The sequence below is a fragment of the Notothenia rossii genome (assembly GCF_949606895.1).
Source record: "Notothenia rossii genome assembly, chromosome: 7".
Taxonomy (NCBI): domain Eukaryota; kingdom Metazoa; phylum Chordata; class Actinopteri; order Perciformes; family Nototheniidae; genus Notothenia; species Notothenia rossii.
Window position 1 is genome coordinate 9,069,789 of NC_136905.1, and position 24,615 is coordinate 9,094,403.

The 24,615-nt window shown below is 39.8% G+C and overlaps 3 protein-coding genes across 7 annotated transcripts; 2 read left to right on the forward strand and 1 right to left on the reverse strand.

The window, feature by feature from the left end:
* Positions 1-51: 51 nt before the first annotated feature.
* Positions 52-5,069, reverse strand: cnfn (cornifelin). Of its 4 annotated transcripts, none has more exons than XM_079691245.1 (4): positions 5,023-5,069; positions 1,774-1,899; positions 1,543-1,679; positions 52-793 (listed from the first exon to the last, which is right to left on the reverse strand). In XM_079691245.1, exons 2-4 carry the CDS (start codon positions 1,895-1,897, stop codon positions 704-706), a joined length of 351 nt encoding a protein of 116 aa, XP_079547371.1. In that variant the 5' UTR covers positions 1,898-1,899; positions 5,023-5,069; the 3' UTR covers positions 52-703. The 4 variants fall into 4 exon arrangements, with proteins under 4 accessions (XP_079547371.1, XP_079547372.1, XP_079547373.1 ...); XM_079691246.1 differs by lacking the exon at positions 5,023-5,069 and adding an exon at positions 4,192-4,416; XM_079691247.1 differs by lacking the exon at positions 5,023-5,069 and adding an exon at positions 3,263-3,324.
* A 7,717-nt stretch (positions 5,070-12,786) lies between these two features.
* cxcr3.2 (chemokine (C-X-C motif) receptor 3, tandem duplicate 2) lies at positions 12,787-16,786 on the forward strand. 2 transcript variants are annotated; one of them, XM_079691242.1, is made up of 3 exons: positions 12,787-13,741; positions 14,363-14,422; positions 15,074-16,786. In XM_079691242.1, exons 2-3 carry the CDS (start codon positions 14,387-14,389, stop codon positions 16,175-16,177), a joined length of 1,140 nt encoding a protein of 379 aa, XP_079547368.1. In that variant the 5' UTR covers positions 12,787-13,741; positions 14,363-14,386; the 3' UTR covers positions 16,178-16,786. The 2 variants fall into 2 exon arrangements, with proteins under 2 accessions (XP_079547368.1, XP_079547367.1); XM_079691241.1 differs by lacking the exon at positions 12,787-13,741 and having other exon boundaries at positions 13,790-14,422.
* Positions 16,787-20,185: 3,399 nt separating this feature from the next.
* LOC307045536 (C-X-C chemokine receptor type 3-like) lies at positions 20,186-24,386 on the forward strand. The gene is made up of 3 exons (XM_079691243.1): positions 20,186-20,660; positions 21,234-21,600; positions 22,614-24,386. Exons 2-3 carry the CDS (start codon positions 21,250-21,252, stop codon positions 23,418-23,420), a joined length of 1,158 nt encoding a protein of 385 aa, XP_079547369.1. The 5' UTR covers positions 20,186-20,660; positions 21,234-21,249; the 3' UTR covers positions 23,421-24,386.
* Positions 24,387-24,615: the final 229 nt, after the last annotated feature.

The window sequence follows — 24,615 nt, forward strand, 5'->3', positions numbered from 1 at the left end:
AACAACCCTTTCTTTTCTTTCCATATGCAGACACAACATGAAAGTCCCGGGAGGTTTTTATTGAAATACTGTTGCTTGAATGAATGTACACATGCATATAAAACTACTTTTGTATCACATTAGAATAACACAATATTGAACATTGTATGAAAGAAAAGCAGTATTTAGATCATTTCAAATATAATTTAATTTCAAAATAAATAATGTGTGTAAATTCACAAATGTAAACTTGCTCATTTACAGTAAAGGAAAAGTCATTGTTCTTTATTTCATTGGCATTGTATTCCCTGGTTTGTTGCATGTAGAAAATGTCACTATGGTATGTCATTATATTTCAGTGCAAAAGTTGAGGCCTGATGAAATAATGAGTTGTCTTTTCTTATTTCTTTCATCCATGTGGTTTATTTAGCCTGGTCCAAGTCTTTGAATCGGCGCCCATGTTTCTGATTTTTAAACGTATATATATATTCAATTGATATTAAAGAATAAGGAAGTAACAAGACAACAATTCACTCTTATTATCAGGCAATTATTCTGAACTTTTAAACCTTTTTCTAGGTATTTAGGAAATGTCGCACTTTCTTAAGGTAATGTCAACATTTAAAAGTTGATTTATTTTACATTTTGTCCAAACCAATGTCATTTTCTATATATTCCACTTCTATGCAAAAAAAAAAAATTAGGTTTAATGTAAAAAATATATCTATCCTTTCCTCTTCTGCTCTCGAGCCATCTGACACAGTCCACACAGCGGCAGGCAGCCCATGATTAACCAGTCGTCACACACTGAGCCCTGGGAAGAAACAAAAGGAAAGTAAACTTCAGACAAACAAAGATTTTCTCATTAAAAAAACAAAAGATTGATTCAGATCAACGATATATTTTCAACTGAACAGATTTCACAGTGACAGCATCATCTCTGCAGTAAAAAAATCAGCTGTACAGTTTACCTTTCTTAGGTTTAAAGGTCCCCTATTATACTGTTTTTCATCAATATGTTATAGGTCACAGATATATACAAAACATGTCTCTGTGTTTGGCTCCAAACACCAAACAGATCATTGCAGCATTACCCATAATCCCCTCTGTTTCAGCCCTGTTTCCAAAGTGCTGATTCTCTGTCTGTTACTTTAGATGAAAATAAGGAGGTCCTCCCCACGCCCCTCTGAGAGAGATTTGGTTAAAAAGAACACAATGGTGCTCTTGGAGGAGATTCTGGTGATAAGGTGGAGGGGGGGTTACCTTGGTTGGTGATTGGCTAATGGTTACTAAGCCAACACATCTTTATGACATCATAAAGTGGCCAAAATCTGATCAGCTCATTTTCAGACAGGTTTTTATAGAAATGGATCAGGACAAAAAGAGAGAGAATCTTTTTTTCCTGAAACTTTCAGAGTCTCTTTCCACAGAGGGGACACATGTTGATGTAGAAGAGACATGAAGAAGAGGGGACACATGTTGATGTAGAAGAGACATGAAGAAGTGGATTTTGCACAATAGGTGACCTTTAATGTGTGCTTAGACAAAACTGAACGCTCTTACCTCGATGTGGTATTTGTCTCGCATGCTGGTCCTCAGAGCGATCATGGCCCCTGGGAGGAAGGGCAGGCAGCAGCTCTCCCCGTGGTCCTGAGCCACCTGGCAGCCCAGGATACACGGGAGGAACGTGGCACACAGACCTGGAGGTGAGAGACGTGTCATCAATTTGCTATTTATGTTATAGTGTTGGTAATTTCTTCTTGCTTCTACACACACACACAGGTAGACACTTACAGATGCCACAGTCTTCACAGCAGTCGCACACGTTTGAACTCCAGTCTGCGGACCCGGACGTCACCGTGTACTGAGTGACGGTGACCTGAGGCTGCGAGCTGATCACATTGGACTGGAACGCCATTGCTGTAAGTAGAGAACTATTAGATGCAAAAACAGATTATATTGTTCTAGAATACCGTATCATAACAAAACTAAATAAATGTTGTAGCCATATCAAATATATTGCTCCCTGTCCAGTCCTGTGCCATCAAAGCTTCTTTATTCCAAGCAGAGCCAATTGAAGCCCATCTCACTAATATTGCCAAAGAAGGAGGAATTTACTCAGCAGAATAAGTTACTGAATTCGTTTGAATAAAGATCCTGCTGAGTCTTCCATGTAGCAGGAATGGAAAACCTTGTTTTTTGAGGAAACACAGCTTCAGATCTCATCTCACCTCCTGAGGTTGGTAGATTTCTCCTGTAAAGGTGGTCTCACAGAGGGTCACGGGATAAATCCACTAACAGGCAGGCAAACGCCTGCCTGCGTCTCTTATACCCAGTGTGACATCACGCTTACACCGCAGCCCAGTTTCAGTGCTGATATACAATGGCAAACAATGACCATTTGGCCGGTGCACACCTTGTTTTCACAACAGTGTTTGACATTGGGGTGTTTCACCTTTCAAAAGGGAGCCACGACCATGACTTGGTCTTTATCAGCGTGCAGTGATTTAAAAACAAATAAGGCATATCAAGCATATTTGACTAGGTTCTACCTTTTAGTGCAGGTGTGGTGTGTGTACACACTGGGCTGAAGTGTGGATGGGAAAATAATAAAAACGAGCTCAAACACTGGCCTTAAAAGAAGTGTTTGTACTCCTGTGCTTCAATTGATCTTTTAGCTCTCCTACATGTCTAACTTTGTATTGCGTGTGGGTCTATAGAACTACAAAAAAGGCTATCACTGTTATACATCCCCTATTTTAACTGTTTGTATATGTATCCAATTTAAATTCATTTCAGCTATTCAAAATAATAATTTAGTCTGTATGGAGTTACAACTTCCTAAAACAAAAGCAAAATGGAAGAAAAGTGTTTATAAAGAATAATAAAACAAAACAATACACCTGTGCTGGTCACTGTTCATCCTTTCAGTTACCTGGTCCTTTAAACATTTATGAACATATCCGCTAAAAACACATTGTCCTTTTTAACGGCACAAAACCCTTCTTTATATTGTTTTATCATTTGATACTTTGTGAAAAAAATGTACCCGTTGAATGTAGTAATTTTCTTCCATATTGGCCTTGCATTTGGCAACACATTTTTGCTATGGCATGTTCTGCCATCTCATAAAAAAGATATCGCAGCAGTTAGTCTCTCATCCTCCTGAGAGAACAATCCTATTTTTCTATTCATACCCTAATCCTTACCCACAATTTACCATCTTACATGAATAATGTGGTCAATTTACGCTGACCTTTACAACATAATAAAAAAGTCTTACCTGTAAAAGATTTAAATTGTACTGTAGAGCAGTGGTTTCCAACCTGGGGGGCGTGCCCAAGATCGCAGGGGGGGCGCCAGGCCTCAGATGATTTGAGGCCAAATATCATATTTAGACTTTTTTTTTTCATATAATTGTAAAGCAATACATGATTGTCACTGAAAGCTTTGTCTCTACATTACAATAAAATATGAAAAATAATTGATTAATTAATTTTAATAAAAATTCAAGTTAGTAGCTATTAAAGGCATAAAAAGACAGAAATGTATAATTCTTTCTTTAATAGAAATGTTTCTTCTGCCCGTAAAGCGTCCAAACCAGGGTTTTCTGGATAAGCGCATTTTTAAAACAGTCATTGTCCATGCCGGTTTCAGTTGGATTATTTGTCACAGTTGCTCCGATCAGATCGGTCTCCTCCAATTTGTAGATTATTTACGATTTTTGAATCCACAGAAACACATCGGCAAAATCCGGCTTACTTTGAGCATGTGTTTTAAACAGTTTAATCCCTTTTTGAATTGTTTCCACTTGTGGCGTTCTTTAATTTCTTCATACAGCGGGAATCCAAATGAATAGAGTCCACTACTTCCGGTCCATGGGACCTTATTTCGGAAAAATTATGTATTGAAGTCAATGGAGAGAGAAAACGTATCTTTCGATCCCGTATGAATTGTGCCACGAAATTACACTTATGATGTTTGTCAATCTTAAACAAACATTTCCATGTAAAAAGTCACAGTTTTTCGTAAAACTGTTGAAATATAAGACTATGAAAAATATGGAAATTGAAAGACTACAAATCCCAGAGTTGCGTAAGTGATGTCATAACTGATGTCATAATTGTTTTCCTCCGCTAAATATAAGAGATAGCTAAAATAAGATAACTTTAACAAGATGACTGTGTGCTTAGTACCAGGTTGTTATCATACCAGCAATGGGTCTTGCTCGTTCTTTCGCTTCCCGTCTGATGAAAGGACCAGGAGTGGCTAGATCAAGTTAGCTACCTAGCTAGTAGCAAGCACGTTAGTTAGCATTACAGCCTTAGCCTTGTCATTTTTATTAGCCTTAACATGAAGTGACATTAACAGGGTGTCCGCGGGGTCTTAAAAAGTATTAAAAGTTGATAAATCAATTTAGCGAAAACTAAGGCTATTAAAAAGTATTAAACGGCATTTTCCAAGGTATTAAAAACGTTCACAGCAACGACAACATGACACACCCTTTAATTTACTGAAACGACATGGGCCCCATGCATAGCGCGCCGTAAAATGCTGCTTATTATTTTAAGTTTCGTTGCCTTTCTCCGCTCTGTGTGGGGAGGGGGGGGGACTAAACGACTACGGTAACGGGTCCCAAGGTGGGTAGACCGGCATACGCAACGCTCTGGGGGTCCAACAGCTCCGCGTGTAAGCCCTATATGATCATTTTCTGATAACTATGAAATAGCCCGCCTCCCTCTCCCCACGTCTCCTGCTGCTGCTGGGCTGTCAGAAGAGGGGGAGGAAAAAAGAGGCAGTCACCGTTTATTAAATATTATTATATTATTATACAGAGAACAGAGTCGTTATCAATTTGTTTTAAAGCTCAATAAATAACAAAGAAGACCTCTGACCGGCACTTTTCTAATTTTGTACGGAAGATTTAAACTTTAACGGACATGTTGACCGGCGGAACATTTTTTTTACGGAAACTGCCGCACGGTCCCCTCGTTCCTTGGAAGAGGCGGAGAGGTGGGTGTTTTTCATCTGCTAGTGGACTACCTGAGAGATACAGCAGGAGAACACGCCGTCCACCGCGGAGAATAAACAGAAGGGCAACCATGGCAACCATGCCCGGGGGTGTTCTTCGCTGCTTTTGGTGTATTTCGGGCGGCAGCAGCGCCACTTACAGGCCTCACATATGTACTACATCGTTTCCAGCATTTCCAGCGGTCTAGTGTGAACGGACACGTTAATGAATCGAATGCGTGTGAACGGAAGCCTTTTTTGCGCTTGCGTATGCGTTTTACCGTATGCATCCTCGTGGGGCCGGGGTCTAAGCCAAACTATATCCGGTCACAGAGATCTGCTATTTTAAAGTAAAGTCAACACATATACACCCTAAACATAGTCTATATTAAGAACGAGAAAAGTCTTAACATATATCCTTTTTTGTAAACATATGACAAATGTGTGAGGGTAATGACGTCAGAGCATCGTCCTATGTGCCAGGGCTTAGCCCCGGACAGCCCCAGCCCAATTTAACCCCTGGGTATTTGTGAGGGAGCTCCTATATGTCATTACCCCGCTGAAGCTCACCAAAGTTTAACATATTTCATAGTTCAAAGTTTTGTCAATTGTTTTGTTTATTGGACAAATACTGGTTTCTAATGGTTTCTGAGGAGTTTTACTGGAATGACAGAGCACAGAGTACAGAAGCAACAAAGCAGCATACTACATTAAACCTGACCTTCACAGAGAGGTTGAAGTTCATGTGGAGAGGAGGCTTCAGTAGTCTGTCTGCACTCTGTTTAGTTTTGCTATCTTACAGTCAATATAGTAAATGTGAGGTTAAGTGTGTCGCCAATGTAACCGGTTAGAACTCAAAATTGCGATGAGGTCTTAAAATGTATGGAAAGGGTCTTAAAAAAGGTCTTAAAAGGTATTCAATTTGACTTCAGGATTCCTGCATATACCCTGATTAAGTAACCCAAAATGTTAAACAGTAAGAGTAGTAGGGTCATTCTACAGAAAAGGTGGAAGTACTGTCACTTACTTTTGCAGACACCAAAATACATGACGTTGACCTAATACTCACATTCATTATATATGTTGAATAAATAAAGATTGTCTTTGCAATGGTACTAAATAAAAAATAAATAAAAATTGTTTTTATACATAAATTGCAATTTATTTAAAATGCCAAGTTCAAGGAACTGCCTTGTCACTTTGATCATACATGGAAGTGGAGCCTATAGTTTTAATTTAAAAGATTTTTTTTTCAATAAATAAATCTAATTTATATTTACATAACATTACAAGCATTACATATAACACTAAAATGGTAAAAAAAAAATATTATTAATAATATCAAATAAATGTCAGTCACCCAAAATTACGTCATTGGTGTTACTGCTACACAAAACGCTTTTATTTTTGAAATAATGTACTGTCTCTCAGGGCCGTGGGAAGTAGGGGTGCTGAGGGTGCTGCAGCACCCCCTGATGGAGGACAGGGAATCTGCACGTCCACAAGATTAAATGGAAATATAATACAAAAAAACGAATTTTCAGCCCTGATGTAACAACATTCATAATTAAGTAAAGATAAGACCCTTTTCACCCCGGTTACAGTTTCCATTTGCCCTGTACGATGAAAGTTGGGGATGTTGGCTTATCAGGCGCCCGCAGCTCACACACAGGACAGATATCAGCTGTCTGGACAGGACTGATAGCCAGACAGACTGAGAGGCTCAGTGAGGTGAAGGACTGAGTGTTCACTTTAGTCTAAGTTATCTCAGAGGGTCTCAAACGGTTTGTTAACAATTTATGTAAACAAATATTTCCAAGGCAACCTTTATAATTATTGGGATAAATAAAAACAGGTTTGAAATCATTCCAGTGCATACTATAGACCCTCCAGAAAAACGCGATTCTGCGATCGCAGAATTTACCGCATAATCAGCAAAATGGCGCAGATTTTTAAAAGGCCGCATATTTATCAAAAGGCCGCATAATCCCCGCATTTTTCCACACAAAATTGAGAAAAAAATGTTTTAACTCGTCTTGACGTGACGTCATCAGCTCGCGCATCACAGAATCTAAACAACACTGTATAGAGTGAACGTGTGGAGCTCACACGATAGAGAAAACACCAAGATGAAAAAATCTAATCCATCTCATTTACCGACGAACATTTCTACTAAAGACCGGGCAAAAAGTGGGGGGAAACTATTCTGCACCCCGTGCAACTGTGTGTTGGAGCATAAGAGAAAATTGACGGTGACGACCCACTTTGATTCATTCAAACATTCGCTGCTTTCTGCTGCTGCGGACAAGAAAGCCAAACAACTCACGTTCACCGAGGCATCAATCTCCAAAACCCTTTCGAGGGCTACAAGAAATGAAGTGAGTAGCTTACAAGATTGAAGCTGGTCAGATAACGAACGAGTAAATGAAAACAGAATGAGGCGGAGAAGTGTATGTGTGTGAGATTAAAATAGCCCAATTGCTTTTACAATAAATAAACATTGAATGTGTTTAATTGAATAGTAAAGGGGTTTAACGTTAGTGGCAGGTTGTGTGTGAGAGAGAATAAATAAGACAGCCCAATATTTAAAAAAATTGTTATTCTTTTTCCCCGCATATTTAGCATATTTCGCAACTTTCCGCATATTTCGCAACTTCCCGCAATTTCACCGCATAAAATCACATAAAACCCCCGTATGTTTAATCGCATAATCAAGTATTTAGCCCGCATAATCAATGATTTTTGCCCGCGTTTTTCTGGAGGGTCTAATACTATAGGACAGTTTACCAGAAATATTGTTTAAATCTGGAGAGATTAAAGAATATGCATAAATAAATAAATGTTAACTGGTGAAATAAGAAATAAATGAACAACAAAAATAAAATAAGTTACATTTACTTGATATTGGCTATGTTAGGTTATTGGTTATGTCCACATAATTATTTGATTATTAAAATGTAAACCAATCTTTTCGATATGGGTGTTTAGAGTTGTACCCCTGAGATCTAGTCTCTGGCAATTCAGCTCAAAGTGCACCAGATTGAAGCATTTTACTTTATAATGTTGAAAAAAAATCTTCCCCCCTGACCCCCTTAGAGGATGTGATCCCCACAGCACCCCCCATTTGAAACATGTTCCCACGGCTATGCTGTCTCTGAAGTGCCTCCTGTAACAAGAGATCATTTGAGATCCTTAATTACGCTTTCATTCTCCTTTAACAAAATACTTCACATTCATCCAGTTTGTGGCAGTAGTTGTAGAATTTTTGAGACTTTTCAACTTTAATTACCGCTGTTGCTGGGGGGGGGCAACTTCCAACAGGAGTCATTTGGGGGGGCTCTTGGGAAAAAGGTTGGGAACCACTGCTGTAGAGTATAACTTCATTACAGGATGGCAGCTTCTGCTATGTGAACTTATACCGTACTAAGTTACTTTTTGATAAATGTAAACATAACATTCAGAAACGTAATTTATCTAAACAGCTAGCGCCGGATTCCATAACTATTTGTAGTAGTTATTATTCATATTACTTATATATCTTACTCTAACAGCAGTATCTTTATTCCTTGCCAGTTGTTGCCACCATGAGCTTTTGAGAAATGGTAGTTTCACAAGCCTCACCTCTGTGGCTTCCCTAAAATGAAGTAGCTTTCCCTTTTATAAACCAAGGCAAGCAAACGCTCCTATACAACATAAATCATAATGAAATTTAAAACATACTACGAGACACTTATTTCCCCCTTTTTCTGATATGGTTTCACCACTACTATTTACGTTTATCAAATGAGCAAAACAGCGCTTTGGGTGTTGTGTGTGGTCAAAGCTGGCATTGCACACTGAATATCAAAATATGCCGAGGAGAGAGGTTTAATGTGCTTTCACTCTCACGCTCCCTTTTTATTCTCATTCGACTGCAAAATGGGCAAAAACCAACAACCCTCAAATGCATTGACTTCATAAATCATAAAATCACAAATACCCTCACCGTAAATCAGTCATTAGTGGGGAGACAAAATAATATATAGTACTTCCCTCCTAAATAAATCTGTGTTTGATTATTATAGAGTTTTACAGTAGGTTTATAGACTTGTTAGGAGTACAACTCACCCAAATAAGTGAGGATAATGTACATGTATCTGTCTGTAAATGACTGGAACAGCAGCTCTGCAGCTCTCTCTGTTAGTCAGTAGTTTGAAAGAAAAGGTCCCCACCCTTTACAAACAAAGAAAATATATTTTGAATTCATGACAATATAATTTATTTGCTTTCTCTTTCCTTATTGTTTGTTTAGACTCCAAACCATAACGAAGTAAAGCCAACGCACACAAATCACAAGGTTTAACCATAGAAGCTACATTTAACCCTTTGGTTATGATATCTGTTATGTCATCACGTATCATTTATAGGAAGGCTTGATGATTATGAGTTGGTGAAAGCCACTACAGACAGTGCTACTCAAAGGTTGTTTTCTTTTTAAGCAACTGTAAGATTTCTTTCCTTTTTAACCCTTTAATTACTGAACAGCTCAAGTTTCCACCTTACTGTAAGTAGGTTATGGAGGTGTGGCCTTAAATCACACTGTAGTTGGTAGGAAATATGAACTATTGTAAACTATGCTCAGATTATAGAAACAGCTGCCAGGACAAGACATAACAGATAAATACACATGAATGTAATCAACCCCCTACCCTCACTAAGGCATCTGATGAGAAAGTAAATATCCCACGAACGTAACTGAAAGTCCTGATTAAGTTATACACTCTTTATTGCCTAAAAGAAACGAGAACTCGCAGCACAGAAATCCAAACTAGGCGAACTGTGTTTGGAAACGGTGATTTCACAGTGTGTCCACCAGAGGGCACTAACTAGGGGATAGTTACACAATAATAGGTTCTGCTTGATGTTTATCTTGGACATGTTGTCGTTGTAGTATTACTTGTTTAAGTTATACTAACAAATGTAAATCTGGGGGATCTGTATCTAGAATATAAGATTATGAAATTCATGTTTGTCTTTTAGAAATGACTTTAAGTAGTTTGAATGGGTTGAGCTGTGGAAGTGGAACAAGTTACTTTTGAGGGTTGTACTATAGTTTTATATAAAGATTTTTATTTTTCGTTGTGCTCAGAACAAAAACAAATCAAAGTAACAAAGAACAGCAAGCAAACACTTTTAGCAGCAGAAAAAGCCAAAGAAAAGACAAACAATGAATCAAATTAGGCTGACATAGGAAGGGAAGCCAAATCTGACTGGCATGTTAAATCTTTTATTTTCTGACTGAGGCACCCCACAAAAAACGGACAGGATTGTCTTTTTGTTTGTTTGTGGATTGGTCGGCACTCAAAATACACAAATGAACTGTAGGAGCACAAGCACTGACAAAGTGAGCTTTTTAAAAAAACAGTCCTTTGCCAAGAGAAGAGTCTAGATTTGTGCAGATGAAGAAAGGACTGAACTGTTGTTCATTGTATTGGATTTATTAACTTCAATATATCAGGCTAACAGTTTAACCTCTGAAAATGTGTACACACTGTCTTCAAAAGTAGAACTCAATACAGGCTTGTTTTTGACCACAAACAAACAAACAAAGAAACAAACAAGCACACAGACTGAGCTCAGAAGCACTTTAAAGCTGGTTGAAGATAAAGGGCAGCCATGAGTCAGAAAGCCCCTTTAGTCTTACTTCCACAAACTAAAGCAGAGACAGACAGAATGGACAAATGAACAAAACCCCCCCGTCAGTATAATTTGATGATATCTTTTCAATAACATGTAAAATGTGAGAGGAACTGAACACTCTCGCGGTTACATCTGTCTGTACCGAGGGTCTGTTGGTGTTTCGCAACCTGGCTGATCATTCTGCTTTCTTTTATCCACTTGTTTGTGTGAGCACACAACAGGAGCATATATAAGGTTAACTACTGAATAGAACATGTCTGTATGTAATGTGATCCGTGTGTGCATAATAACACACCTAAATGCCTAACTGTTTAAATCTGGGACGCTAAAGGCCTCTGGGTTGTATAAGAGCCTATGATGTGGCTTGAGGGGAAACAAATGGTTTCTAAAACTCTCATTAACTGATGTTCAATATTCACTTCTTTAAAAACTTCACCTAAACACTTTTAAACAGAGAGGGTTTCAGTAGATGTTTTTAACTCTATGATGTTGAATATCAGAAATGCGTAGGAAGGTGCCAAATCAGAAGATTATTGAAACTGCATGATACAAAAAAAATTCACTTTACAGCGCATTGCATTCTTGCAGATTTTGGCATCAGTCTTTGCGTTTCTAAGCTTATCAACATGTTTTCCCCGAAGAGTGTGTTATTTTTACCTGCATAGATGAACAGATTCATCTATCCGGTTCAGTGTTTCTTATCACAGTAACCAGCAGGGGCGTTTCCTGGACCTGGAAACATCACAAGTGGCGGCGCCAGAGATTTTGTTTTGGGGGTGCTGTGGGGTAGCTTGACGTTTCATAGAGGGTGCTCCAACATGTAGGGTTTCCCATTAAGGTACCGGTCGCTACAGTGGAATTTTCTACTGCAACACTGCCCACACGCACATACACAGTGTACCCGTAACTGTTACAATGAAGGCTCGATTATCAGCTCACGGCATATAGGTGTAAGCAGGGGGGCATGCTCCCCCGGGAAGATTTGTTTTAAAGGTCGCCTGGCATTCAGGGCTTTAGCCCCAAATGTTTTTTCTGTAGCCCCGGACAATTCTCCCTCAATAATAATACATTAACCGTGCTTTACCTGAACCTCTTCATGACACTCGAGAGGACGGCAGGATTGTAATTTCTTGCATCTGACATTTTGGAGCTTTTTAAGGAACTGTAAGATTTCTTGTCATCACGTATCATTTATAGGAAGGCTTGATGATTATGAGTTGGTAAAAGCCACTACAGACAGTGCTACTCAAAGGTTGTTTTCTTTTTAAGGAACTGTAAAATGTCTTTCCTTTTGAACCCTTTAATTACTGAACAGCTCAAGTTTCCACCTTACTGTAAGTAGGTTATGGAGGTGTGGCCTTAAATCACACTGTAGTTGGTATAGGACATATGAACTATTGTAAACTATGCTCAGGTTATAGAAACAGCTGCCAGGACAAGACATAACAGATAAATACACATGAATGTAATCAACCCCCTACCCTCACTAAGGCATCTGATGAGAAAGTAGATATCCCACGAATGTAACTGAAAGTCCTGATTAAGTTATACACTCTTTATTGCCTAAAAATAAACGAGAACTCGCAGCACAGAAATCCAAACTAGGCGAACTGTGTTTGGAAACGGTGATTTCACAGTGTGTCCACCAGAGGGCACTAACTAGGGGATAGTTACACAATAATAGGTTCTGCTTGATGTTTATCTTGGACATGTTGTTGTTGTAGTATTACTTGTTTAAGTTATACTAACAAATGTAAATCTGGGGGATCTGTATCTAGAATATAAGATTATGAAATACATTTTTGTCTTTTAGGAATTACTTTAAGTAGTAGACATACAATGAATCAAATTAGGCGGACAGGATTGTCTTTTTGTTTGTTTGTGGATTGGTAGGCACTCAAAATACACAAATGAACTGTAGGAGCACAAGCACTGACTAAGTGAACTTTTCATAACATATACAAAAAACATTCCTTTGCCAAGAGAAGTGTAGATTTGTGCAGATGAAGAAAGGAATAAACTTTTGTTCATTGTATTGGATTTATTAACTTCAATATATCAGGCTTAACAAAAAGGTTTAACCTCTGAAAATGTGTACAGACTGTCTTCAAAAGTAGAACTCAATACAGGCTTGTTTCCCCTCAAGCCACATCATAGGCTCTTATACAACCCAGAGGCCTTTAGTGTCCCAGATTTAAACAGTTAGGCATTTAGGAGTGTTATTATGCACACACGGATCACATTACATACAGACATGTTCTATTCAGTAGTTAACCTTATATATGCTCCTGTTGTGTGCTCACACAAACAAGTGGATAAAAGAAAGCAGAATGATCAGCCAGGTTGCGAAACACCAACAGACCCTCAGTACAGACAGATGTAACCGCGAGAGTGTTCAGTTCCTCTCACATTTTACATGTTATTGAAAAGATATCATCAAATTATACTGACGGGGCGGTTTTGTTCATTTGTCCATTCTGTCTGTCTCTGCTTTAGTTTGTGGAAGTAAGACTAAAGGGGCTTTCTGACTCATGGCTGCCCTTTATCTTCAACCAGCTTTAAAGTGCTTCTGAGCTCAGTCTGTGTGCTTGTTTGTTTGTTTGTTTGTTTGTTTGTTTGTTTGTGGTAAAAAAAAAATGGTTTCTAAAACTCTCATTAACTGATGTTCAATATTCACTTCTTTAAAAACTTCACCTAAACACTTTTAAACAGAGAGAGTTTCAGTAGATGTTTTTAACTCAATGATGTTGAATATCAGAAATCCGTAGGAAGGTGCCAAATCAGAAGATTATTTAAACTGCATGATGAAAGAACTTTACAGCGCAGTCAATCATATCAACATGTTTTCCCCCGAAGAGTGTGTTATCTCTAACTGCGTGGATGAACAGATTACTCCGGTTGTGGTTCAGTTTTTTTTATCGTATAAAACACGTGTCAAACTCAAGGCCCGGGGGACAAATCAGGATGTGGTGGATTTAATTTCGGCCCACTGTGTATTTGAGTTTGACACCCCTGGTATATAGTAACCAGGATGTCTTGTTTTTAAAGCATTTTCTTAACAACGTCTGAGAAGGTAAGAACTATCTTCTTTCATTCAGCTTCTTATACATATACAAATAGCATTAAGCTTTGCAAAAGTGCAGTTTTTTCTATTTTTGCACATTTGTAGAATCCATGACAATCAAGGAATACTTGTTAGATTCTATTTACCAAGTTATGCTAATATTTTATTGCAATGTTTAATTTCTCAAAGCACGCTGATCCTAAAGAACCTGAAAAGTGTAGACTGAGTTTTTCTGCCAACCAAACACTTTCACTTCTCCATTTGTGTGCGATTGTTTTTCGAATTCCCATAAAGTGAGTTCCCTTTCAATATGACGTTATGCAAGATGTGTAAACGATCACATAGCATGAGGGGTCTGCAGAAGATGAAGTATGAGATAGAAATAGAGTATTTTTCCATATTGATGACACCAGTCATGACTGAGTGTCTGTCTGATGGAGCTTTATAGCTGGCTGCAGACACACTTTGAAAATATATATCACCATTTCCTTGACACACTCATCTATTACTACTATGTAGCATCTAAATGTGCGAAGATTCAGTTCCTGAAATTACTTCTTCCTCTTCTTCTTCTTTCTGACCGTCCCTTATCTCATTGTGTTTATGAGTGTCTCTGTTGGAGGATTTCAGGCTGCTGGCTTAATTTCTACAAACATGGGAGAAGTGTCTACGATCACAGAGGATTACTGGGTGAGTGGAAACCATTCTCTCATCAGGAGACACAACGTGCCTCTGTTAGCACTTTATTTCCTATAACATAAGCCGCTTTGACTTATCATAAAGCACAGATCCAACATATATTTTCAGTTGAGATACTCACATGTTGCACAGTGAGTATCTCAACTGAAAATAGTATCTGAAAGACTTAAGATTGAAATACTTGTATGCACAACAGATACAGGTAAAGATACGGATGGAGGTAAACATATTGCATCCCAGGCTCTTCCAACAATGCAACATACAGAATCCAAGGCAAACAAATAAATAAAATAATGCAAGAACAAAACATTGAAAGAACATAATAGAAAATGATTAAACAGAATGTAAGAATAAAACCAAAACTGTAAAGTCAATTGAAGGAAAAATGTATACTGTAATATGGGAAGGTCTGACTAAAAAGGCTGTATACATAAATGTTATGTATAAACAAATAATATACGAACACTGGATCAATTGTTTTTATTTGCCATTTTGAAAACCTCATGACTTTTTGTGTAAATACTGCCCTTACTGAAATAAAATAATACAGCAACTGGTGGCAGCATAATAAGTTTGAACTTTTATTGAATAATTGATCTGTTACAAGAATTTGACAAAGCTCTTCTTCTCTCTTGTCGACAGGGATATATTAATGATTATGAAGATGAAAACTCCACCTGGCCCCCCGAAACAGACATTAGTTATTCCCCGTGCTATCAGGACAACACCTACAGTTTTGGACAGAGATACTCTCCAGTGGTCTACATCCTGGTGTTCCTCGTGGCTCTGGTTGGGAACGTTCTGGTTCTGTGTGTGATCCGCCGCTACCGAAACTCTCAGAGCGGAGGAGCCTGCGCCTTCTCTCTAACCGACACCTTCCTGCTCCACCTGGCCATCTCCGACCTGCTGCTGGCCTTCACCCTGCCGCTGTTCGCAGTCCAGTGGGCTCACCAGTGGGTGTTCGGCCTGGTTGCTTGCAAAATCTCCGGCGCCCTCTTCTCCCTGAACCGCTACAGTGGCATCCTCTTCCTGGCCTGCATCAGCTTCGACCGGTACCTGGCCATCGTCCACGCTGTCAGCTCCGGCTGGAAACGCAGCACTTGCCATGCCCAGGTTGCGTGTGCCCTCATCTGGGTGGTGTGTCTGGGCCTGAGTGGAATAGAAATCTACTTCAGACAGGTAGTGGCTATGGGAACTAGTGGAAGTGAGAAGATGATGTGCCAGGTGTGGTTCACTGACAGCCCCAACCAGTGGTACGTGGGGCTGCAGCTGGTCAGCCTGGTGTTTGGTTTCGGTCTCCCACTGTTGATCATGCTCTACTGCTACATCCGTATCTTCAGGTCTCTCTGCAACGCCACTCGCCGCCAAAAACGCAAGTCCCTCAGCCTCATCGTGTCCTTGGTGTCTGTGTTTGTGGTCTGCTGGGCGCCTTACAACTGCTTCCAGCTGGCAGAAAGGCTGCACCGGATGGGCTTGGTGGTTGGAGGATGCCACTTTGGCCACGTGGTGGACATGGGGATTTTGATCACTGAGAGCGTGGGGCTGTCGCACTGCGCCCTGAACCCTCTGCTGTACGGCTTCGTTGGGGTGAAGTTCAGGAGGGAGCTGGCCAGGATGTGCAAGGGGCTGCTGGGACAGAGAGGCTTCCTGGGGATGGAGGGGTGGAGGGAGAGGAGGCTCAGGAAAACCACAGGATCATTCAGCTCTGCAGAAAGTGAACACACCTCCTTCTCTGTCATGGTGTGATATTGGTTAGAGGAACAGGAAAATGTGTATAAGAAAATTGCTTACTTAAAACTTAAAAAATGTTCTCAGAGGGAAAGCGATACATTTCAGGTGCTTTGATGTGTTTTTTGTGTGTTTTGTTGCAGCTTCCAGCCTACATTCACAGCCATTTGTTCAAGTAAAACCATTAAGTAAGTGTGGAGCAAACACTGAAAAAGAACGCCACCTCCGAACATGTTGGTGTTGCTTTCATGTAAAGTGTTTTTGTGAGAACGTGTGGATTTTCATGTCCATGGCTCGAATCTTGTGAAACATCTGAATTCCTTCACAACTCTCAAAGTGCGCTATCAGCAGTAAAGAGGAAGCTTGTGGTTTGTTCCTCATCCTTACAGCCAGTAGATGCTTCTTATCAGATTTCACACTCATGTAGTTTGTAAACTCAAATAAGTTTCATCTTGTAAAACTGTGAAAATTGTTGGAATGGTTTAGTTGGACTTCTCATTTCCCGTTTTTTAATTTTTTTTCATGATCCTTGTGCATCTGTTCTCTCAGCTAAGTTCCTTAAAACTTTGCAAAACAGGAAATGTATAAAGATGATTTTTATAATAAATATTTTGGGGTATCCATAAAGTGTCGTCTTCATATATCCATCAACATCTTAGTGGTCGAATAACTTGGTTCAAGTAGTGTCATTCATTTCAAATCCTACAGGTATTAGTACTTTACTTAAGTATCTTAATTTTATGCAACTTGCCACTTCTCCACTACATCACAGAGGCAAATTACTTTATCTTTATCAATGGATTGTATGCAGTGGTGGAAAGTACATTGACTTAAAGAGCCTGTGACACGAACCCAACAACTGTTGTGCAATGAAATAGTGGGCTACTAGTAATCTCGAACTGTCAGTTTAAAAAAGAAAAAGCGATACCGTTCCGATAAATATCAATAATTTCGAACATCGCGGGAAAATTCCTTCGACTCATTTTGAGGTTTTGGGGGAAGCCGGAAGTGACTACAATGCGGGAACGCTTCACTGTGCGGCGAGAGAGCCAAACACGGACAAAGTGTGTTGTCATGCGTAGAAATTGTGAATTACTGAGTTTAGGCACGTTAATAACGTTTTAATGAAGTTGACTACAGTATATTCATATTTGTCAGTGCTTTCATGTCAATTCGGCGAACATAAACATAAATGATCGTGGTCAAGATGATGATTAAATTAGGATTAAAAATCGGTAGTGAGAGCTGCTGAATTTCCTCACGTCGGATGTGATATAAAAACAAATCGATTATTTTTGTAAACTCAAGTGGATGAAACTACATTTATTAGTGCTTTCATGTCAATTCGGCGAACATATGATACATTAAATGATCGTGAGGATGATGATTTAAAAATCTTTTGTTTGAGCCGGTCTGCATTTCCTGATGAGAAAACAAACCTTAGCTTTTTGTAGTTGCAGTCAGTGGTGTAGTGGGCGTTGGACGCGGGGGTACGCCGTACCCCCACTTATTTGAAGCATGATTTCTTTTTGTAATAGTCTAATTCATCTAAAATCATTGCCAGTGTTATCAGTTGCAAGTGTGTGTTTGTTGTAATAATGACGAAAACATCATAGGCAGATTTCACAGTAATTATAATAAAAACGTAGCTCAAGCATTTATGCAACTTGATTTGAAGCGTGTGTGTGTGAGGTGCATAACCGTGTGTGTACGGTGACCAGGTGTCCCGCACTGTGCGGGACTGCACACAGCATTTTTATTATTTGTCCCGCGTCCCACACATTGAGACTATGTCCCGCATTTGAGTGATAGTCGCGCAGAAAGGCCGGATCGGTTCGCTGACAGCCGGCACCATAGCCGTGGGAACATGTTTCAAATGGGGGGTGCTGTGGGGATCACATCCTCTGGGGGGGTCAGGGGGGAAGATTTTTTTTCAACATTATAAAGTAAAATGCTTAAATCTGGTGCACTTTGAGCTGAATTGCCAGAGACTAGATCTAAGGGGTACAACTCTAAACACCCATATCGAAAAGATTGGTTTACATTTTAATAATCAAATAATTATGTGGACATAACCAATAACCTAACATAGCCAATAACAAGTAAATGTAACTTATTTTATTTTTGTTGTTCATTTATTTCTTATTTTACCAGTTAACATTTATTTATTTATGCATATTCTTTAATCTCTCCAGATTTAAACAATATTTCTGGTTTACTGTCCTACCTATGCACTGGAATGATTTCAAACCTGTTTTTATTTATCCCAATAATTATAAATGTTGCCTTGGAAATATTTGTTTACATAAATTGTTAACAAACCGTTTGAGACCCTCTGAGATAACTTAGACTAAAGTGAACTATCTAAACACTCAGTCCTTTACCTCACTGAGCCTCTCAGTCTGTCTGGCTATCAGTCCTGTCCAGACAGCTGATATCTGTCCTGTGTGTGAGCTGAGGGCGCCTGATAAGCCAACATCCCCCACTTTCATCGTACAGGGCAAATGGAAACTGTAACCGGGGTGAAAAGGGTGTTATCTTTACTTAATTATGAATGTTGTTACATCAGGGCTGAAAATTCGGTTTTTTGTATTATATTTCCATTTAATCTTGTGGACGTGCAGATTCCCTGTCCTCCATCAGGGGGTGCTGCAGCACCCTCAGCACCCCTACTTCCCACGGCCCTGGCCGGCACCGCCCTTTATTATTATATTGTCTAAACGGCATCATGTAAGTTGCGCTGACAGGCGACACAGAGGTACAAAATAAACCGATCCTTCAGCCTCATATGAGCTCTCAGACACGTTCAAATTAAACTGTCATCGCTGTCTGAGCTTGCTGCTGTGTGCGCCATCGTGCGTTTACATGCAGATGCTGTGATCCTGAACGGTGCAGCTGGAGCGCTGTGCCCGCATTGACGTCACCCATAATTTGGCGGGACTTGAAGAATCCCCGAGAAGATCCAGGAAATTGTCAACATTGAAGGGCAGATTAATGGTTATCAAATTACAAATATCCAAAATCAGTTCAGTAACGGTTTTCAAGGGGACAATATTTACTCAAATTGATGGGTTTGGATGATGGGGGAAAATCGTGTCACAGGCTCTTTAAGTACTGTACTATACCGTTCAGGTGCTTCTACTTTACTTGACAATGTTCTTTCTGTTTCATTTCATACTTCTACTTCACAACATTTCTTAGGGAAAAAGTGTACGTTTTACATACTACATTTATCTTTAGATATTCAGATTTTATTTTATTTTTTTCAAAAAATAAATTGTATAGTTCCAGCTTCCCAAGTATGAAGATTGTGCTGGGTTTTTTTCTGCAATGTGTACTTTTATTCCTAATTGTTTAAGTATATTTTCTTGGCCATAGATACATACTTATACTTTAGTAAAATGTTCAACCAATACTTAAATGACATTTTATTTGCATGTACAATCGTAATCTCAAAAGTAACTTATAAATGCAGCTGTTTCATACTGTACATGTAGTGCAGCAGAATTAAGGTAAAGTGTATGCAGCTCTAAATTGTACTTAAGCATATATCCCACAGCAATACTTTGCAAAAATATCCTATGATTCCTTGTTGTGATTCCTGTGACTATGAACAATTTGCCCGGTTTTATATGTATCCTTTCTTCTGATTTATTTTTCTTTTAATAGAAACACAAATTCAACAGCTCTACCTGGTGGAAAGCAGCTGTCTGTGCGGCTCATTGTTGGACTGCTTTGTGTTCAGCAGCGGTTTCGTTTCGTCAAGTCAGCCACAGAAAGCGGAAACGCGAAATCCTGGTAATTTGCCCTTCATAATAAAGCTCGGGTTGCCACAATTGCACAAACACCATTGGAATAATCCAAGTTTACCAATACCTGCTTTTCTAACTATAAAAGTAAGTGCTTTGTGTATTTCCTCAACTCTATATCTTGGTTTTGGATTGTGAATGTTACAGTGAATTTTAATGCAATATTTTATTTTGAATAAACACATCGAGCGTCTTGCTTTTTCGTGTGAGTTGGCGGATTGTCTGATTTTGCAACATGCAAGAAAAGGTGACATTTGATCAAACAAAACAATCATCTGGGGAACTTATTTCAGTGAACGTAAGCTGTAGCCTTGTGTCCATGTTATTGGCTGTAAGGTCACAGAGTATCCTCTTAGTGCGTCAATGTTGTAAAAACTTCGAGCTGGTGAAGCGCACATTTTCTCACCGTCTGCCTTTTACTGTCCCCTGCTTCCCCGGTGCTGTTGTTTTCGTGGATTCACCCTCAACCCATTTTGACGCACGGATTTTCTTTCATTTTTTGTAGTTATTCCATGTTTGCGCTTTTACTCGAAACAGGATTTCGTGCGTTTTTCTACCGGACTTGACTGGCGCTCGACAGCTGCAAGATCTGATCCGTCCTCCTCCCTCCAAAAACGGAGACTGTGTTTGCACATTTTGACCCCGGTGCGAAGAGATACGTGCAAGTAGAGCGACAGCTGAAGCCTTTTATGGTAAGTAACTTTACTTATGTGCAAACCCACAACTTCAATAATCGTTTCCTTATGATAGTCAGACTTATTTAACCTGATTGCCTTTTATTACCTAAGAAGTTGCAGCATTTCAGCTTGAGCCAATATTGCAAAATTCATATTGACGTCTGTTTCTCTTTTAGTCTTAGTTTCGAAACGTATCTTTGCTTCGTGGCCTGTAAGTTATTCATGTTGTTTGCGGGTTTGATGTGCCTTATCTTATTTCCTACTGGTTTCGATGTTTGCATATCTACCTGAATAAACTGCAACACTTGCCTTGAGCTCACAGCCACTGTGCTTAAAATAGCTCCATAGGTTGTTTCAGTATGACCAAGGGGAACTGGGCTTTCATGCACTCCACGATTGCCTCATCCAGTGACATCATACACCATGTGAGTTTGGGCAAGTTCTAAAAAGCATCAGATGGACTTCCCAGCCACGACTGTCAAAAACACAGATAAGAGAAAGGGAAAGAAGCAACAGAAAGAGTATACATCACTGACATCCATCCTCTGGACTGGAGTACTTGAGCATTTTGGACTTCTCTCTCTGTAGGTCAATCCAACAGTAGATGAACATGGAAGTGGATGTGGGTGGATTCCTTGGCCAGAACAGCACCTATGACTACGATGTAGACTACGAGTACAAAGAGGAGATTGAGGCGAGGGTCAGTAAAGCGGTGTTGCTCCCTATCCTCTACTCCCTGGAGCTGGTTGTAGGTCTGCTGGGGAATGCACTCCTACTGGCTGTTCTGGTTCAGAAGAGGCGATCCTGGAGTATTTCAGACACCTTCATCCTCCACCTGAGTGTCTCCGACCTCCTGCTGCTGGTCTCGCTGCCCCTCTGGGCCGCAGAGGCTGCTCAGATATCTGGGTGGTGCTGTGGGGGCTTTCTTTGCAAGATCAGTGGAGCTGTATTTAATGTGAGTACCGAATACTATGTTGAAATGTAAAGTTTTAGGTTTCAAAGTCTTTATTGTCATATATGCACTGCAGCTTCAGCTAGTCCCAGGCTCCTTCCACAATGCAACGTATTATATAAAATAAAATAAAAGTAATAAAAATGGCAATTCATCTGTACAAGTAGTCCAAGTAAAATTCAGGAATAAGAATGAATGAGATGACTCTATCTGAAAAATGAAAAACTGTACAGCTGAATGACATCCTGTATTCTTAATAACATACAAACACATATGTGGATTATTAACAGATATACAGTATGTACTAGAACAGACAGAGACTGGAAAGTGAAAGCGGGGATGTTTTCAGTGAAGCTGTGAGAAAGTGGGTTGTTAAGGCTGAAGACCATTAATTTAATTCTCAGTGAGGGATTCTTGGCAGAATGAGGTTATTGTACTTGATACTTTTAAAGAGCGAGGTTCACTCCCTGCTGGCAGCCACATTCCTCCAGGAAACTCTTTCTGGGAAGAGTCGAGAGGAAGGGAGTAGTGAGAGTGATCGAGACAGCTAGAGTTGTTTCAAAAAGATAAGATCAAACTTTATTGATCCCTATAGATAAATGCAGGTGTCTTGGCAGCAACGGCAACAAATATATGTATTCACACAAAGATAATCAAATAATAATAATAAATAAAAAAATACATAGAAGAAAACTTAAAATAAATCTAAGTGACTGTAAAATTACAATTAAAGGTCTTAACATATATACAGATATGAATATTTATGAATGTGTTAAATATAGAAGAAGAAGAATAACTTTATTTATATAGCAAAATAAAATAAGTAAAAAGTGGTTACAAAAACAAAACAGAACACATGTTCATTTAGAAGTGTGAGTCAGAGTAGGTACATTACAAGTACTTTATTTATTGTGGAGCCTGATGGCACAAAGGATAGTCCAAGGCGCTTTGTGGTGTGTGCCAACGAGGGAGGAGTCACTAGATCTTAGCTCATGTTTTTTTTTTTTTTTTCGTAGATCAACTTCTACTGTGGGATGTTCCTGCTGCTCTGCATCAGTCTGGATTGCTACCTGTCCATCGTCCACAGCACCCAGCGGTTCTCCCAGGAGAATCCCAGGTTAGCTCACGTCTGCTGCCTGTCGGTGTGGCTTCTCTCCGTGATCCTCTCCATCCCTGACTGTATCTTCCTGTCTGTGAATAATGGCACGGGGAAAAGACTGTGTGACAGCTACGCTCAGTTCCTTTCTACCTCACAGCTGGTGTTCCGCCTTCTCCACCTCACGCTGGGCTTCCTGCTGCCTGCACTCGCCCTGATCATCTGCAGCTCCTTCATCCTGCTGCGGCTGGAACGAGGCTCTGAGGGGCGTCAAAAGAAGAGGGCCGGCAGACTCCTCCTGCCCCTAGTGGTGGTCTTCTTCCTCTGCTGGATGCCGTACCACATCATACTCTTTGTAGACACAATCAGAAGAAGCTCTAAGGAACTTGATGGCGGTTTACCTAGAAGTCTTAAGAGTTCCCAGACGACAGCTCTGATGTTCACATCTGCTCTTGGCTGCCTGCACGCCTGCCTCAGACCTGTGCTCTACTTCGGCCTGTGTGGACACTTCAGGGAACGGACGCTGGCCATGTTGACGTGTGCTACAGTAAACTCTAAGGGCTCGCTCTGGGAGCTGGGTGTGGGCGAGGAGGCCTTGCCTGAGCAGAATCACGAGGAGGAAGAACTGAAACAGATGACTGAAACAGATGACTGTAGGTCAGCAGGTGCAGTCCACTCACTGCTGAAGGATGGACAAAATGCCCCCTGTGACTCAGAGGTGACTTAAATATCGCTCCACCCCTGAGGGGGATTTAGTGTCATGGGTTCAAGGGATGGAGGACGGATATATGACTCTTTCAAATCGCACTTTAATGTGAAGTTTTCCGAGTCACGTCATGGTGACACTTGCTGTTGAACTTTCATTTTGTAATCACTGTGGCACAATTTAAGCTTTTCACCCAGAATCATGAGTTTTTTTATTTAACTGTAAATATCTGTGTTTTTATTATGCATTATCATTCGTGTTTTTATTGTAATTATTATTGTTTTAGACATTAGTAAGAAAAAGTGGCCATTTACATTTGTCAGCTCTTCACAATCATCAAAAAGCTAATTGCTGGGTTTTGAAGCTCTCGTAAAAACAATATAGTATAATCCTTGTCAGTGTTATTGTAAGCGCCATTAAACGGTCCAACAGAGTTTATAACTTCATTGCTCGATAACACAAACGCTTTTCATGTTATCTTGTTATATCTTGGCAGATAAGAGTGTGGATTCCACGACTCAGTGTATGTTTCAACACCACAAAGCGAAGGAATTTCCCTTTGGCAATCCCCAAAGCCTTATTTCTTTTTTGTCTGCATTGTTGCAACATGGATGTGTGGACTGTGGACTGAATGATACTAACAGGTGGTGACGTCATGTGTCAGATGACAGTGAGACAGAGGCAGAGAGGAAACAAAGCTCTCTGTTGGTGCGACGCCTCCACATAGCTCTCGCTGTTTATTCTCATCTGAATACATGTCTGTGTGTTTGGTGGACAGAGCACAGTGCAATGCTTTATGTCAAAGGGCACATGCCTGGAAAGAAAATAGTATAAGTGGTGTAAGAAGATTAAATCTCACAGTGCTAAACGTGTGGTTTCACCTCCATGTTGTGCAGGTTACAGCCTGCCAGAGACTCCTGATTCCTGCGCACTAAGCAAGTAAGAAATGTCAAATGTGACCGGAAATAAAGTATATTACTTTCACAACCTCGCAATGTACACTCATTTCACCCCAGAAGAAAAGAACAGTTTCCTTCTCTCAGTTTAGTTCCCCTCTCTGTTTACGGTGTTAAGGTTTATCAAGAGCTCATGGGAAACAATTTGATCTAATCTGAGAAATACTGGTTGACCGTGACAGCAGCAACACATCACATTTGAGCATTTCTTGTTATAGTTATAGTCCTGAGTATTGCATTGGTTTGAAGTGTTACTTCCT